The following is an 18,774-nucleotide window of genomic DNA, read 5'->3' on the forward strand; positions in this document are numbered from 1 at the left end:
TTTGTATTTCATTTGGAAATCAAGGTCCTAGAGTCTGGAGGAAGGGTGGAGAAGCTCATAGCCCAAGTTGCTTGAAGTCCAGTGTTACGTTTCCACAGTCTGTGATGATTTGGGGTGCAATGTCATCTGCTGGTGTTGGTTCATTGTGTTTTTTGAAAACCAACGTCACTGCACCCGTTTACCAAGACATTTTGGAGCACTTCATGCTTCCTTCTGCTGACCAGCTTTTTGAAGATGCTAATTTAATTTTCCAGCAGGATTTGGCACCTGCCCACACTGCCAAAAGCACCAAAAGTTGGTTAAATGACCATGGTGTTGGTGTGCTTGACTGGCCAGCAAACTCACCAGACCTGAACCCCATAGAGAATCTATGGGGTATTGTCAAGAGGAAAACGAGAAACAAGAAACCAAAAAATGCAGATGAGCTGAAGGCCACTGTCAAAGAAACCTGGGCTTCCATATCACCTCAGCAGTGCCACAAACTGATCACCTCCATGCCACGCCGAATTGAGGCAGTAAATAAAGCAGAAGGAGCCCCTACCAAGTATTGAGTACATGTAAAGTAAATGAACATACTTTCCAGAAGGCCAACAATTCACTAAAAATGTTTATTTTTATTGGTCTTATGAAGTATTCTAATTTGTTGAGATTCGATATTGGTGGGTTTTTGTTAAATGTGAGCCAAAATCATCACAATTAAAATAACCAAAGACTTAAACTACTTCAGTCTGTGTGTTTTGAATTTATTTAATACACAAGTTTCCCAATTTGAGTTGAATTACTTAAATAAATGAACTTTTCCACGACATTCTAATTTATTGAGATGCACCTGTATATATATATATATATATTGTAAAAAATAATCTATTAAAAAATGTGTGGACAACAGGCTTGATCCCAATAATACCACCTCTCTCTATACCTTAGGGTTCATGAAGTTTACAAAGGGTTGGAGCATACAACTGATATTCCCAGCACTATCCTTTTACTTTTTCCACACAATTGCTTTTTTCGGTGGGACAATGGACTATATCCTGCTGGATATTGATACTACAGTGAGGAAGGGTTGCATGGGAGGGGCTGTACAAGGATGTTAGCTAATATAAGCCACCTGCCCAGGCCCACCGTTATAGATGTACTACAGCAAACAAACACAAGCCAGAAGAGGAAAAGGTAAAGGAAAAATAAAACAATCTGTCACACTTGTTCTTTGATGTTGCAATTTACTGTATAGTATGTAGTGTAGAAACCCTTATACTGGTGATCTTCTAAATAAATATTTTAGAAAAAAATGAATAAAACATTAGCAATTATAGTAAAATGTAGTGGAGTTCCACAAGGTTCTATTCTAGGACCTCTTCTCTTTTCTTTTTATGCTACCAAGTGGTAGTGAAATAAAGAACCATGGGATCAAAGCATGCTGAAACATATTTACTTTGCATTTTATCAAACAAAACGACCTGCTGCGATGACATCACATATAAAGATAAACGTCATGAAGTTCCAAACAACTTGTTGCTATATAACTGACTTAAGTTTGCATAAACTGCATTAGTGTTTACATTGGCGACTTACTTCTCCTCCTGAGCCATGTGCACTGCTGGGCTCCCACAGTGAAACTGGACTTTCAGGTCGGTGAAGATGCGGCAGGTGAGTCGCAGGGAACGGCTGAAAGAAAACTCGGACTACAGGTCAAACAACTTCTCAGATCCGACACTCATTACAGCATCCTCCGTCTGTTCCGCACAAAGGAGAGCAGCCAAACATTCAGTATCATGCAGAAAATTGTGTTAATTCTGGGAAGTCTCAAGGTGATTGCTATTGTGAGCAAGCAAAGGTGCGCTCTCATTACCTGGAGGAGGGGACAAGCCAGCCAATCCCCGCGCAGCTACTTTGATTTGGCGACGGCGATTGGCTGTAAAGCAAAAAGAAGGTGTGGCAGCCACCTGCACGCTTAAATGCTGTTAAAACATGCATCTGAAATAGAGACTCACATTCTGTTCATGGGAGTTTTCCCATTGATTGCGCAAAGAGATATTACTCGAGAGGCGTGTTTTTTGGGAAATGTTTAAATAGCCTACTGATTAATCTCTAAATAACCTAGATATAAATCTCAAAATCTAATAAAAAACGTTTTATTTAAAAGATATGATTGGAGAAGCTTAGTGAGGTATTGAGGAGCAAGATGTTTAGGTCTGTACATATCACTGCAGCTGGCAGAGCAGTTAATAATAATGAAATATGACTTTTGTTTCCATTTTCTTGTTGGGAAAGGGAATGCTTGTTCACTTTTAGCCGTCTGTCTGAGCCTATCCAAATACAGGTATTGTTGACTAGCAGACTACTATTTGTTTGTTAGGGCTGCAAATAAAAGCGTCTGTTAGACTAACAGGTGTGGCTCTATTTTAAAAGCTTCAAATGTGCTCTTTCTTTGCTTGAATCTGGGATTAGGCCAGCCTGGGATGAGCTCCTGTACCAGTTGTGCTTTTAATGAGCAGACCATTAAAAAAAACAACAACAAAAAAACACTATAACAAAAAAATTTAAGAAACTTTTCATAATTTCAGTGGCTGCTAATGTGTACGTGACATATCAGATATGAAAATGGCAGGCTTCAACAAGACTATTGATCGGTCAGGTAAAATCTACTAATGACCTGCATTTATCAGTCATGGGAACAGAGACACCTGAGTGCAGAAAAATAATATTTCATAATTTGCTCCAGCATAAAGACTAACAGAGACAGAGGAGTATAAATACACATCATCAGTCTGTATTTGTAATGTCTTGTTCTGTCATGATTTTATTTTTTTTAAAACCCATTGAGTTCTACTTGATTCGCATCCTTGTCAGACTTCATGGGACATTTCACAAGAGGTGTGGCATGCCCGAGTAAAAGAAAAATAACCTGTTTTGACCTGGAGAAGGGCTTCAGCTTCTACCCGTCTGACAGGTAACGATTCTGCATTGTTAGCAAAATGTGACAGTAGTTTATAGATAACACACACACACTGAATTGACATTTTAGTTGTACCAGTCCAATAAAGTTGTCCTCTGACAACTTAAGTATTCTCATGTTGGGTGTCTAGTATTACTAGGAAATTTAAATGAAGAAAATCTTTCTCATGCACCACCTTTTAAAAACAGTTATGGCTGCAAATACCCAGTTACTTGTATATATAATATTAAATGTAATTTGATGGGAAAATATCAGCGAGCAATTCAGGACTAATCCTGCTGACTCACATGATTCACATGATGTCATCTATTGCCTGAGCATGAGAACAAGGCCCGCCCCAATCTACTGCTACAGAAAACAGAACATTTTAAAATGGTATCAGTCTCTGTGGATTTATACCACTCCACTCCAATAAATAACTAACTAAATAATAAATACAAAAGTGACAAAGGTCTAATTAGTTTTTTTTCATTATTCAAGTTTATTGTATATATATATATACACATACACACGTTTGTGTTTTAGAAGAATGCCCCATTTCATTTTCAACTTTACATTTTTTATTTATTTTAATGTTACTTGCCAATTCATTGGAATTATTCTTCAGATCATTATTCTTGGTTAAAATTTACTAGCAATTTCTGAAGCAAAATTGTTTAGAAGTTAATTCTACAGTTTTTTTTAGTGTATAAGTGTAAATATAAAGCACTTTTAAGGAATGCTTCTCATGTGGTGGGTAGAAGTGGAAATTTCAGATTTGTTTCACCACCTATCTAATCTTACAGCACCACAATGACGGTGATATAGAGTTGCTGGAGTACCACCGAGAGTGTCAGACATGTGTAAGATTTCCACAAAGAAGCCCCTGGGCTGGGCAGGACCTTCAAAAACGGACTTTTCATTCATTCAGATTTTATGCCTGAACTCAAGCATGCAAACAAATAATTCACCTCAAACAATTCAACACAAACATAGAAGTAAGCTGACATCTTGTGGCCAACGTTGGTACTACTACATTTCAACCCATTTTGAGGGAGTTTCTCACAGTGGCTGCCACTGGGGGAAAAAAAAGGATGATTCTAAAAGTAAATGAATGCAATACAACAACATGCTTTGTTCTCTCAAGATTTAATTTCTGCTCAATAAGATAACCAAAACAAATCTCTATGTCTCAAGTCTAGTCACAAAATACAGATTACCATACAAAATCTACAAAATGCAACAATTACAAACAATTTGTTTGACAAATAACAATTGTACAGTATAAATTTATACAATACTGCTTTCATATTTTTTGGCACCTGACCACGATATAACTGTGATACAGGAATGTTACATCAGATGTTTAAAAAGAAAAAAATTAAAAACTACATAAAATATGCATAACATGAAATTACAGAGCAGTTTTGGTATGCCACTTTAACTTTTCTTTTTCTATATTTTTACAAAAACAGCAGTTGTTCAACAAGTGAAATAAAAACATTCATTAACAGTATAGCAGAGCCGAACGCACTGTGGTGAGAGGCATTTGACGTTGACAAGGACATTCAAGAACATTGAACATCAGTAGAAGCAGTTGGCAGAGGGTGATTCAGGAACTATTAGCAGTTCTGAATAAATGCTCTCTACCTATTGTTCAATATGTGAGTGAAATGGATACAGGTATGAATACAACATGAATGCAAGGGGCATTTGAAAAGTGATGGGTCCTATTTCCTCTTACACTCTTGATGTTATTTTGAAATGAGCGTGCAACTCAGTATGACAGGTTAATATATTAAGCAAAAGGCCGTCAACATAATTACATTATCTGTTAAAGGGGTGAATGGGAAGAACATGGATCACAACTCTTCAACAGATGGATGATGGAAGCAAATTTACTGCAATTTAAGCTTGATTAAAAAAAAAAAAAGTAACAAAGCCATATAAAAAAATCAATCACCCACAGAAACACTTGAGTGTGTATAAGGCAATTCAGTAACTTGATGATGCTCATGTGTACAATCCAGAGTTAAAGACTGTCTGTATAGCAGATAAATGTGATTCTAAAATCAAATTAGCTTTGAATCAATAAAGCTTTAGTTCTTCTTCAATAACAAAAACGTTCTGCAATAATGCAAACGATGCATCACACAACATCTAGAACCAGAATGATTAAACAGGGCTGTAACTGATATTAACCAAACACATACAGTACACACAACACATGCATACACATTACACAAATACTCTCCTATCCACAAATGCAGATAAACGTGGTTACATGCTTCTGCTAAAAATGTCAATAAAACCGATCGCTGCCTCCTAGGATGGAACTCTGAGTACAGTTTTGCATGCGTGTCTGATATTTCAGATTTATATACAAGCCTACAGTTACTAGAGTACAAACATTAGAAAACTGGTAAAAGAGAATGCAGTTCATTTCATGTCTTTTGAACCTAGACTGTTCGACTAAAACCAAACTACACCACACAAAATTGGATGTGCGCTTCCAGGACTAATAAGGCTCTTCAGATTGTAAGCACAACGTGGGGATTCATACAACTGGAAAATCTGCATGCCTGATTTATTGGTCCCATTGGATAATAATACTGTGATCTGCCAATAATAATGCTGGCCAAACTATTAATTGAGAGAAACTACATAGTCTAAATAAAGTTAAAAATAACCCAAATATGTAAATCACTAAGGCTGAGGTGTTTACACACTATTGATTCAGGCATCAGATATTTTTTAATAATAATAAAAAAAATTAAGAATAAAACTGTTTTACTGAGTGCATCTTATATTCCTGTATCAGTCAAGATTAAACTGCCTCATCTAATACCCAGAGAAAATAAGAATAAAACTGACTACGTACGTACTTTGACATGAAACCTCTTTTCTAATCAGGAAGTGATTCGAGCTCAGATAAATTCTCTAGTTACCCTAATTCACTCCATCACAGCCCTCTTCCAGGCCCGGTGCGGCTCCCTACAGAGATAACGCAGCCAATAACTCTGCGTGCGCGTGTTTCTATATCTGGCCAAGCTCAGTCTGATGAGACCCAGATGCCCTACTCTGGAAAAAAACCTCACCCTCCATCATTTCCCTGCGAGTGGAAGGAGCGACTATATCAAAAACGAAATTAAAACCCATAAATAAATAAAAGGTTGAAGCATGAGACGCTGATCTCAGAACTGTCCTGCACTGCTGGGGTCACACTGTAGCAGACGCACAATGGACGGGTCGCTCTTTGCCCCTTTGATGAACTCCTCCAGAGACAGTTTTCCTAGAATAAAACAAGAGAGGACACAGGCTCTTAGAAAATCATATTATTTACAATAGAAAAGTGATGGCTAGTTTTCTGATATCTGGCTCATTGTGTTAGAGTCTGAATGAACGTGTTCAAATGTTATGGAAACAATGGAAAAGATTTTAGTGCTTCTATTAAATCAAAGAAGCCTACAGGTCTGCAGGCTAAAAAAGGGCAGGATATATAGTCTAACAGAAGTTAAGCAAAATTGTGCATGCTCTTTTTCTCTGATTTTACATTCAGATTACCTTTGTTCTTCACATACATTTACTTCATTTTAAAAACACTAATGATTGAATAATAACAACAATCTTAATCTTTAAACTTAATCTCTTAATATCCATTTTCATACTGTATATTTTTGATTTGTGATGCCTAAATTCACGTGTAGGATTTAAAATTATTCTAGTTTTCCTGTTTAATTGCACCAGAAATAGAATTTGAATCATTTGGTATATGACTGATGTTTAGTATAGGGACATCCTTAAAAACAAGCAGTGACTGAAGCTCCATATCAGTCAGCAGGTGGCACTGCCGTCTCCTTGCATTCAAAAGTGAGAGTTGGCAAAGGAATGGTTGATATTTGGTTTGGTGTACAGAAACTGTTACCCAGTGAGGAGTGATGAAATGGCACAAGAACAGGTCCTCTCAGTCATAGAGAAGATTAGCATTCAGTTTAGTCCATGCTTAGACTGCATGATTTAATTTGATCAAATTGTGCATTTGTAGTGCTTCGTTCCTCAATTTCCTCACTGTGCTCAATAAAATAGGCTATCTGTCTGAGAACACACTTATGCTGCATCTGATCCCACAAATACACAAACATGCACCCAGCCTCCGTCCTTTGTGACTTTAGTCACAAGAGAGCAGCAAATGCAAAAGTTAATCTGAACATAGAATCAGGCCACTCTTTCCACTCTCTTTTCTGTATACTCCCATTTGTGTGGTTTTTGATTAGCAATTTCATGCACAGCCGTTCATGCTGAAGTAGACAGTCCTAAGCCTTGTTTAACTTTGTTTTGTTGTACTAAAGTGCACAAAACAAGCATACGGACTTTACACAAAAACGCACACAGCCAGAAAACACTTTTGCTATAAATGTAATTTAAAAACATATTACAATTTAATATTTAAGAGTAAAATGCCTACTTAAAACACATTTTTCGGCGATTGAAACAATGATTGAGAAATGAGACATTACATGAGACATGATATATCTCAGTAAGTTAGTCAAATCATGCCATCGGAGAAGTGCTAATTAACCTTCAATGTTTCAGTCAAAGATTTCGGCCCTCAAAGACCACTTGTTCATATACAACTGCTAAAGTAGTTTCATGATATAGGGAGAAAAAGGGTTTACCATCCCGGTTGGTGTCCATTTGTCTGAAGATCTTTTCTGTTCTCTTCTCAGGTGTGGACTCATCCTCTGGCATCTTCATCACTGATGATACCATCTTGTAAATCGCCTGAGGGAGACGATACACAAGAGATTCCCTTATCGCTTAACAAGAGAGTTAAGATACTCTCCCCTCCTATTAATGTCTCTGTTTGAATTAACACTGACTGCACACACTTTCTTATGCCTTTGATAATAAAGTCTAAGTGAGAACAAGACCTGTGAGCTGTAACAGCATTGATTACTCAGAGATGAGGCAGAATCCCAGCACATGGCTGAGAGCAGAGTGACATGCACAAAGATCATGTAGAAATATGTTCAATATGATTGATTAGCTTTAAGACAACAGGCCTAAATACTGCACTATTTGTGTGCATAAATGCAAATGAAAAATGAGAACTGTTCTAACTTAAATTTTATTACAATTTGTTTGTATAGTACTTTTCAAAATAAATCCTGCTACAAAGCAGTTTTATAAAAGAACAGAGCCCAAATTATACAAATCCCATTAGCCACTAAAAATCTTCCATTCATTGATTTTGTACAACCATTTTTAGAAAACCCTAAAAATATATAATTATGATTACATATAACTAATTATTATTTTGTGGTGCAGTCTTAATACACTATCTGGCTATTCATCATTAAAAGAGGTGCATCATTCAGTACATCATTAGATTTACCATGGCCTGCCAGGGATGGAGGTAAACCATCCATCAAAATAAAGCAATCAAGACATGAGAGGTGATGGCCTCATTCTTGATGCCCGCCAAAACAGAACTAAATTCCATTTTCATATTTGGTTATATGAAATGCATCAACTAAACCATTGTTATTTGAAAAACTATTTGTGGGTATAGCATTTACCTTTATTCTATATTACAGCTAAACTTCTATAGTACAAATGTAATAAATAAGTTACAAGTCTTCAAACTTTTTGGTTTGGTTTCGAAAGGGCCTCAAGATTTGAGAAATCACCTGTTGCTAAAATTACTCTTCTCAGTAAAGCTGCAAAGGTAAATCAGGCCAATTGCAATGACAGCAAACATGAATAACCATGTGAAGGAGTGCACTTTGATGAGAGCCTGTTTATTCGAGACAGAAATAAGACTTGGGCTCTCTTTAGAGTATGGAGCTTCCCGACAGTCTAACACCATGGCTATCCTTGCTGTTGACGCAAGTGAGAAATAACAACATATGCGATGTGAAAATTGGGTAGCAATTCTGGGTTGGGTTCTCTTTTGTGTCTTCTGTGGTGATATCTGATTCTATTTCAGACCTCAGCAGTCATTATTATGATGATAAGAAAAGGATTTACAGAGTGCCAATATTAGGTTAATTCATAAAAGCTTCAGGAAGCCTGACATACCTGCACAATCTCCAGCATCTCTGCTTTGCTGATGTATCCATTTCCATCCAAATCATACATGCTAAACGCCCACTTGAGCTTCTGTTCCAGCTTCCCTCGTGACGTGACGCTCAATGCAATTATGAACTCTCGAAAGTCTATTGTGCCATCGCCATTTGCATCAAAGGTACGGAACACATGCTCTGCAAACTTTGAGGCATCTCCGTAAGGAAAGAAGTTTCCGTAGATTTTCTTAAACTCCTCCATGGAGAGGTTGCCACTGGGACAGTCCCGTAGAAAGCCCTTGTACCATTCCTGGATTTCATGCTCTGTAAAGTCTGTGCTTTCCAGCAGGTCCTGCATCACCTCAGGGCGGAGCTTGCTGTTCTGCTTCCCCATGGTTTCGTTTCACGAGAAAGCACTGGCAAAAGAAGGGAGAGAGAGAAAATTAGTACGTATGGAATGTTCGGTAGATTCAAGTCATAATGGTATATTGTGGTACCCTTATACTGCCATGATCCTTGATGTAAAATGTTCATCCAATTTGGACTGAAGATTTTTGAACTATATTTATCCACGTGTTTGTCCATCTAGAGTTACAAACAATTGCTCTTCTTGCAGATTTATTCCAAACAGAGACTTGCCCTTGTCAATCAAATTCATCTTTACAAGAGGGAAAGATGTAGCTAATCAGAGAACAGACTCTATTGCCCAACAACCAGCTATGAAATTGAAAAATCCTAGACCTTAGATGGGAAAACAAATAAAGTGACAGATGAAATAAAGCCATATTACTGTAGTGACACTATGATGTCATTTTCAATGAGAGATGGTGATTTTCAGTAATGTGAGAGTTAAGTTTCAAGCGTGTCCAGTCATGCATGTTGAGAAGTTTAACTTTAACTATGTCAATGAGTAGCAACGCAATGCAGTGACTACTGATAAGGACAGATGCTGTAGTGTTACATAGGCAACACACAAGAGAAATCAATATTACTGTTACTAGTGACTTCGCTGTTCTATATGGTTCATTTCTGCCCACATGCAGTGATATTTTACCATTTTCAAGCATACCAAGTCAGACTGATTCATTCACTGAATTGTTTTTAGGAGTAGGAAAAATGAATTCTTTGTCAAATTAGAATTTAACTAACAATAAAATAAATGTTATTTCTGGTAATTTGGGATTTTCACTATGGCCAATTGTGAAGCCCACCAGTAACATGAGGGCATTCAGCATCAGGAACGCCCACAGCGACCAATAATACAGTGACTCAGTAACCAGCAGCGGTAAAATCACTAAGCGTGAATGGGACACGAGTCTGATTTCCCACAATACCCATTCAAGCAAGTCACAAAAATAGTTATGGTATCAAGGCATGAAAACCACTGGCTTTAAATGTTCCAATTCAGGGAAGTGTGTTCGGACAGTGCAGATGTTTTGCCTCTGATGTCCTCATTAGAAGTACAAATGACAAAATCTGAGCAGCAATTCAAAACATAAACAGAACAAAACTATAAAGCCGTACACAGATTTCTCAATAATTCATTTTGAATAGCAGCTGCATTATCATCATCTAAAGATTGTGATTCCAGAAGGCATACTACATATAGTCATATGAATGAGGCAATTTTACAAGACTAGATGCCTTTTAATATTACATAAGATAATTTATAAAAGCCGTGCACCTCCATATCTCAAAAGACTTTAGGATTTTCTTTTAAAAATAAAGGTGCAACAGCTAACAAGACATTTCAGGATTTTGTATTGAAAAAAATGAGGCAGAATATAAATAAAAACATGTTAAAACAAAACCAACAAAAACTTTGATGAATCTAAAGAGTACAAAACATATCTAGACATTAATGTCTAGCAATCAATAAAAAATGGCAAAACAAAAATGAAAAAATTAGTTAATGTGTTAGGTCATTCACAGTCCCCAGCTGCAGAGCCTCCATTCAGGCCGGAAGGTCTGGAGAGGATCAGCTGGTACGTGACATCTGATGCGTCTACATGCAGGAAGTTTCTCAGTTGGGTCATGGATCTTTGTACTAATCAGACCACTGTCTTACTAAAATTGTAGGCAAACACTCAGACGCATACATACACGCCCCAGCCCTGTGAATGTATTGTATACAAGAGTCACAGCATTTAAATGAGCTGAATGAATCATGTGCACTAAAGCTGAGGGGTGAAGGTTAGGGCAGAAGAGGAGATAGTACTCACTGTTTGATTAGAACTGGAGCGTAGCTCTTCAAACTTAAGGACACTTAAAGATCTGACACTGCTTTTCTGAATGACCTGCACAAGTACACTACATCCTGTCTTAACTGGTTTCATGTAGGGGGAAAAAGTTTTGCTGTAGCGCTTTCATAAAAACTGAAATATACACAAAAAATATCTGACAGTGTGAATCAAATCATGCAGCTTCTGTAACACCTTTTTCCCCCTGAAATCTGTGTGAGAGAAACCTGATATCATTTTTCTCTAATCCAGTGCCTGGTATCTGATTACACTTCATAAATGCCCTCGTTTACAAGTAGTATTACACTACTAGTATATTAGCTAGCAGCTGTCAACAATTGGAAATATTCTGAATCATTCATCAGTCATGTCTATTGATTCTACTCATTTTTGTATTTGACAAACTTTTCTGAACATAAATCATACCTATGAATGTAATGTACCTATGTGCGCATAAGGAAAAGTTGGTTGGAACATTTACACGAAAACATTTGCAGAAATATTCCAATGGTTTTCAACTGTTTGAGGACAGATTTCTTGTGTTTGTATTCGTTTGTATAAATAATAATAAAACGCGATTAGACGTTTCTTTAACGTGGAAAACTCGATTATAGTTTGAGAAACAACTTGACAGGCAATCCATTTGTAAAAAATGTGTATAAGGTTTATACTTTATAGATCGGTAATAACTGTTATTTGTAGTATTAATAAATTCATAAAATATTCCTTTGTGGAGGTTTTGTAGCAGAAGAGCCAGACTCACTCTCTCTCTCTCTGTTAGTATTTCACATTAAGTATACAAAATCCACAATAAAAAGTAATATAGCAAAAGGCAGCAAACACCAATGGCTCAAATGGAAGATTGTCATGTGTTTTATTAAATGTTTGAAAAGTCATAGTAATATTGATGAAAAGGCATACAAAAATACATGGTAGTTCCTAAAAGGAGGGGGAAAAAAGCATTGGGATAAATAGAAGCCTTGAGCATTATATAGAATTTGTTATTAGCCCCACAGATTCAATCAGAAATGTATGAAATACAGAGTTTCTGAAGTGAAAGTGTAGACTGGTGTCACTATCTCTCGAACGTGCCGGCGGATCTCCACCAAATTGGGGGATCCCTTCAGCTCGAGGAGCCCTCTTGAACGCCACCCTCCGCGCGTCGGTAGCCCCCCGGCATCGCTTGATCGGTCGGCGCCGGACCGCGAATGTAACTCCCAAACCCCAGGGGGCTATCGACGCGGGGGTGGTCTCATTCGAAAGCGGGCCTCTAGAAGTACACTGGATTCATGTTCGAGAGGGTTCCTCGAGCTGAAGGGATCCCCCGAATTTGGTGCGGATTCGCCGCGCCGTTACGGAGATAATATTGGCCGATAATATCGGCAAAACGATATATCAGTCGGGCTCTAATAAAAACATCACAATAATCTAGTTTAGTCTATTAATTATGACCCGTAAACGGTGCTTGATCTGTGCATATTCCTCTCCTGATTCAGACAACTTTTTCATGGGAGGAAGCACTATTATGGACTAGTATTAGTATTTTGGCCAGATTATGAAATTCAGCTTAATGATGGATTTGTTTCTTACAAACACACAGCTTTTCGCATCACAAGATGTTAATTGATGGACCGGAGTGGTGTGGATTATTGTGATGTTATTATCGACATATATGTCGCACGTGCTACTAAAAAACTGGTCTGTGCGATGAATAAATTTACCTGATGCGTGCACAGTTTTGCATGTTCATAACACAGCCGCTTAATAGTGTGAAGTGATTTCGTTGTGCTTGTTTGTGTGTGTGAGGTTGATTATACTTGGTAGTTAGGGGTGTGCGATATGACGATTTATGATCGTGGACGATTAAAATGTCTCCACGATCTGCTTTTGAAGAAATATCGTTGTATCTGCTACAGCGCGCATTCTATCAGCTGCAGTTCTGGTGCCTCCCTCCGTCTCAATATAATGTACAACGCCACATGCTTTCACATCAGTGTTAGCTCAGCGGTAGAGTTACTCTCACGGGACACTGCACTTATGAGCAATCACAAAAATACATTATTTCCATCTGCTTTAAAGCAATACCGGTTAAACATTTAATTCACGTTCTGTTCTGCATGCGCTTTTTCTGAGCGCGTACTCATGAAGCGCCACTGAGAGCCTGTCAAAAAGCGCCTGATTATTGGACTAAGTTGTCTTGCGTGTCTGATTGATTTCACGTATAATACTGTCAAAATCACACAAGGTTTACATATAAACACAGTTGGTTATGTCTAAAATGAAAGTAAACAGTTGAGAGAGAAACGCATGAAGCTCTTAAAGGGACAGTAGCTACTAAACATGCTGCTGACTGTCATTAAAGGGATAGTTCACCCAACATTTTTTTTATTTCTGTCATTATTTACTCTCACATGCACCGTTCTCGACCCCGCCGCCTCTGCTCACTCTAGCCCGGCCTCGGCGCACTCTAGCCCGGCCTTGGCGCACGCTAAGCCGGGGCTTCGGCTCACGCTAGCCCGACCTCGGTGCACGCTAAGCCGGGGCTTTGGCTCATGCTAGGCCGCTGTGTTTTTCATTGTGAAAGCGAAACTACTTTTTTTGGTCTTCCAAAAGAGGACACGACTACAAATCAGTGGTTAAGTTGTATTTACAACACTGTTCCAGAACAATTTGACCCAAATATCCAGATGTGTGCAGCACATTTTATGGAGGACTGTTTACTGATCCTGGGAGAGTAACGTTAGACTAAAATGCCGGCAGTTCTGACTCACATAAGTATGTTTTCATATTTAAAGGATTTGCCACTGATGATTCAAAAGCGAGTTTTGGACAGTGTGGAGTAGCACTTGTTGTTTGTCATTTCTCTGATCACAAATGCAGACAGAGTTTTATGTTTACGCGGCACGATGCAATGCAACGCAACACGCAAAAAGACAGTATAAGTCATTATAATCAGTAATTATGTCCCTACTGGATGCAACAAATGCCTCGTTTGTAATGGGTTTTAATGTTTTTGTCTCGTCGCTCCGGCCGGGACACGGCATCAACAGTATGGTGAGGGGCGTAACATTTCCGTCACACGCTTGAGGTATTCGGCCAATCACAACTAACTGGATAGCTGGCCAATCACAGCACACCTCGCTTTTTCAAACCGATGAGCTTTGTAAAAATCGACGCGTTTCAGAAAGGCGGGGCATAGAGGAGAAACAATAATGTAAAATATGGAAAAAAATGTGTTTTTAACTTTAAACCGCATAAACACAAAGTTCATTACACCAAATACACAAAATAATGTTCTTTTTAGCAGCATCATATGACCCCTTTAAGGTGTAAGAGGTGTTATGTTTCTGCACTCTTCCATTTTTAGCAAATTAAGAAAACGGTCTAAAAACAATTTTTGTGATGGTTTGTATTTTTTGTGCTCTGTATGGAACATCAGTGCCTGTTTAAGTGATGAATATATATACATATATATATATATATAAGGGATGTAAATTTCCAACACGTGCATGCTTTTACATTGAGCAGCATTAACTACACAGAGCCGTTGTTCACTGAGAGCTGAGCAAAACCACGTTCATATTCACGCGATTGTTTGCACAGCTCGTCAGTGAACAACGGCTCTGTGTAGTTAATGCTGCTCAATGTGAAAGCCCGCACATGATGGAGATTTACCGCTGATTACAGAACCGGCTTTCTGACAAGTTGCGCGTTAAATATCGCATGCGATTTATCGTGCAGCCCTAATTTAAATGACGATCGAAAATTGACATCCCTAATATATATATATATATATATATATATATATATATGTGTGGATATAATGCCATATTTGGATTACACACTTCTATGACAGTAACAATTTACAATAAAGTTTTAACAAAATGTAAATTAAAAAAAGATAAATCTGTAAAACGGTAAGATTGTTGTACAGACACACTGTATATGGTACAACATTTTTGCTGTTTCCTTTGTTAATTATTAGACAAAAGAGTTAGTGAAAGGAAAATACTGAGGAAAGAGGGAGAATAAAACATGGGAGCACTACACAAGTATTTGTGCTGTGGCTTTGACAAATCCTATGCTATTTTATTGACTTTGTTGCACACCAACCTATTACTTGGTAACACAATGACATGATTATTTTACATGTCAAAAATATTTTTTAAAGTAGTTTATATTTTGCACTCAACTGACTCAAAAGTGACAGTAAAGACTTTTACAAAAAATAAACAAACAAAACACCAATAAATCAAAAATTTATCAGTTTCCATGGTTCATTTCAATGGTTATTCTGCAGCATAACAATTTTCAACTGTGATATGAAATGTTGCTTGAGCACATTCAAATCTGCTTTTTGCAGAACTCATTCTTCTCCCTTTTCACATCACACATCACATCGGAAAGGCATTTATTTTCAATAAAAATGAAGGAAATAATCGAAAAGTGGAAAATAATGTGCCTCAAAGGTGTTTTATCAGTTAGGGTTAGGTATAGTGAGAACTTTGTTGTACCAATTAGCAGCATCCATTTAATAATTTTCATAAAAATAAAAATTTACACTCAATGTGTTATTACTGCATAGTATTGTAATGCACTACAATACTGAGGTGCAGATATCTACCACTATTTGCACCAAGTAGTATAAATAGCATCTATTATTACTACTATTGCAAAGAAAATACTATTTCTATATAGTCTAAATAGAATGCATTGCTATTTGCACTTAGTGTATAGCATATATCGAATAACTATAAAATAATCTACAGAAACACATAAAATTAGAAATTTTCTAAATGTTCATACTGAATGAACATCTTGTACTGCAGTTATATCTGATCAAATGCACATTATTATTCTTTAGTTTGGGTTAAACAAATAAATTTTGCTTGGATGGAACAGCAGCTACGCTAATTATGTCTCTATTTGTTTCTCTGTTTTTGCCACGGGATTGACATCAAGATATCAAGATATTTATTTTGCTAAGGAAAATTAACAGTCTGGTTTCAACAGCTTTCACTTCGGAGCAAAGATCTGGCTTAAACTTGAAAGAAATAAAGATTTGACATCTATCATAATAATTATCGATATCGACTGATATGAAAAAAATAATTTGTGAGAATTTTTTGGCCATATCGCCGAGTCCTACATAGCAGACAATACAAATTTTTCTAAATGTCTTTATTGTTGATGATATGAACAGATTAGGGGTGTGTGATATGACGATTTTTCATCGTGGACGATAAAAATGTCTCCACAATCTGCTTTTGAATAAATATCGTAGTATCGTGCTACAGTGCAAATTCTATCAGTTGCAGTTCTGGCGCCGCCGTATCAATATACTGTACATTCACATCAAATGCTAACTCTGTGGTAGAGTTACACTCATGGGACACTGCACTTATTCGCAATAACAAAAGCACATTATTTGCATGTGCTTCAAAGCCTTGCCGGTTAAATGTTTAATTCGCATGCAGGTCTGACGTGCGTTTTTTCTGAGCGCGGTGCACTAAAAACAGTACCTGATTACTGGATTAAGTTATCTTTTGCGCTAACTGTCAAAACACACAAGGTTCACAATATTGACTCAGTTGGTTATGTGTAAAGTGTAATTAAACCGGTGAGAGAAAAACGGATACATGCCTGTATATTAGAGGCGTGCAGCTCTTAAAGGGACAGGAAACTAAACATGCAGCCGCTTGTCATTAAAGGGATACTTCACCCAAAAATGAAATTTCTGTTATTATTTACTCAAGCACATGTTGTCCCAAACCTGTATTAATTTCTTTCTTGTGCTGAACAAAAAAAAAAGGATATTTTAAAGAATGTGTGTAACCAAAAATATTCTTTGTGTATATTTATAGTACAGTACCAGTCAAAAGTTTGGACACTTTCCCATTCGTATGTCCAAACATTTGACTGGTACTATATATAGTCTGACATCAGTGCACTGAACAGTAAAGTTGAAGTTTATTCAACTTTAATTCAATTCCATTCAACTTTATTCCGTTGAAGTTTTTCACTTTGGAACATTCATTCACAGAAATTTGAAATGTGACATAATATACCTCTGTAAATAAATACAATATAAATAGTAGGGCTGCACGATAAATCGCATGCGATATTTAACGTGCATCTTGTCAGAAAGCCGGTTCTGTAATCAGCGGTAAATCTCCATCACCTGCGGGCTTTCACATTGAGCAGCATTAACTACACAGAGCCGTTGTTTACTGACGAGCTGCGCAAAACCACGTTCATATTCGCGCAGCTCGTCAGTACAATTTATTCGGTCTTTTCGCTTATTCGGTTGCCGAACATTCCGTGCATCCATAAATATAAATTAATTTCTCGCGCACTTTAATGCCCTTTGAATGTAACGTGTACGTTCCCTTGGAACTGGAATCATGGTCGCCAGTTTCATCCAGGTCACCAGTAGCAAACAATGGAGCGCGTTCTGCTGGACAAACTAAGTAATTACACTATTTCAAGCATTTTATCTGCGATATATGTTCTGTAAAAAAAAATTCATATCGGCGGCATATTCTCCGATACGATATATCAGCAAAACGATATATCGGTCCGGCTCTAATTTTAATGCTAGTAAAATATGTCTATTCTATTAAATGCACTTCATAACAGTAATATAATTCCTCAGATTGGAGAAAGTCAAAGGTGTGAATAAACCATAAAAAAAAATAAGTCTTGCATGATATTTTGCGTTGCGAATATATATTTATATATAGGGCTCTTTTCTGGCATGCAGTTGTCAAATATTTGTCAGTAATCATAGCTTATCTCATACATATCAGTGGTACTTCTATGCATTTCATGTCACTTCACTGTATGGCTGCACAAACAATCAGAAAATAATTGTGTGAATGAGATTACAGCTGCTGTCATTACCTGATTGTGAAAAGTGTTGAGCACTGTAGACAAATCACAGACATGTTTGTTGAGAGCATGAACATTATGGCCATTTTAAAGCATTTATTTCATTGAAGCTTACTAAGTGTAGCACTTTTGCGATGTGCATGCGTGTAATGTAAAATAATATATTTGTGTAAATAAGATATTTATTGCAGTGTAGTCAGCTTCACTGTAATAATCCCTTCACAATCTGAATACAACTGAACAAGAAACATTGAACAAGATGTTAGCAGAAACATTAGCCTACAATTCTTCTAACTTCTAAGGAGATCTAAAATTTCTCCCCCATTTTTATTGCTCTTAAGCAACACCTATTGCACAGAGATATTAGGGACTTTCTTAGGTTACAAATTCGCACCACTACTGTATAAAAAGTACAGAAGGAAATCTCTCTCTTTTCTGCTATCCTGTGTGGCCAGATCTTCTATACTGGCAACATTATGGATGATTTTTCAATAGTCCAGTGCTACCTTTGGCCTTGCCCCTCCACTTTACATTTTAAGAATTAACAATGAGCTTGTAACCAGTTTTTTACAGAGCCTGTGAACTAGGGTTGGGCGATGTCTACAAAATTGGCATCGGACGATGTCTACAGTGAAACATC

The 18,774-nt window shown here is 37.2% G+C and overlaps 2 protein-coding genes across 5 annotated transcripts in view; both read right to left on the reverse strand.

The window, feature by feature from the left end:
- The window catches only part of LOC107596692 (grainyhead-like protein 2 homolog), a 14,990-nt gene extending 13,182 nt beyond the window's left edge, over positions 1–1,808 (reverse strand). Inside the window, exon 1 of the mRNA XM_016287485.1 lies at positions 1,576–1,808. Within this exon, the coding sequence (XP_016142971.1) occupies positions 1,576–1,592 (17 nt within the window). The 5' untranslated portion in view covers positions 1,593–1,808. The remainder of the gene's footprint in view (positions 1–1,575) is intronic.
- A 2,892-nt stretch (positions 1,809–4,700) lies between these two features.
- The window catches only part of LOC107596693 (neurocalcin-delta A), a 52,502-nt gene continuing 38,428 nt past the window's right edge, over positions 4,701–18,774 (reverse strand). For all 4 annotated transcript variants that reach the window (XM_016287489.1, XM_016287486.1, XM_016287487.1 and 1 more), the window contains 3 exons: positions 9,020–9,419; positions 7,615–7,720; positions 4,701–6,230 (listed from right to left, as the gene is read on the reverse strand). In XM_016287489.1, coding sequence (XP_016142975.1) covers positions 6,133–6,230; positions 7,615–7,720; positions 9,020–9,397 — 582 coding nt within the window. In that variant the 5' untranslated portion in view covers positions 9,398–9,419 and the 3' untranslated portion in view covers positions 4,701–6,132. The remainder of the gene's footprint in view (positions 6,231–7,614; positions 7,721–9,019; positions 9,420–18,774) is intronic.

Source organism: Sinocyclocheilus grahami, unplaced genomic scaffold (assembly GCF_001515645.1).
Source record: "Sinocyclocheilus grahami isolate Dianchi unplaced genomic scaffold, SAMN03320097.WGS_v1.1 scaffold222.1, whole genome shotgun sequence".
Classification (NCBI taxonomy): domain Eukaryota; kingdom Metazoa; phylum Chordata; class Actinopteri; order Cypriniformes; family Cyprinidae; genus Sinocyclocheilus; species Sinocyclocheilus grahami.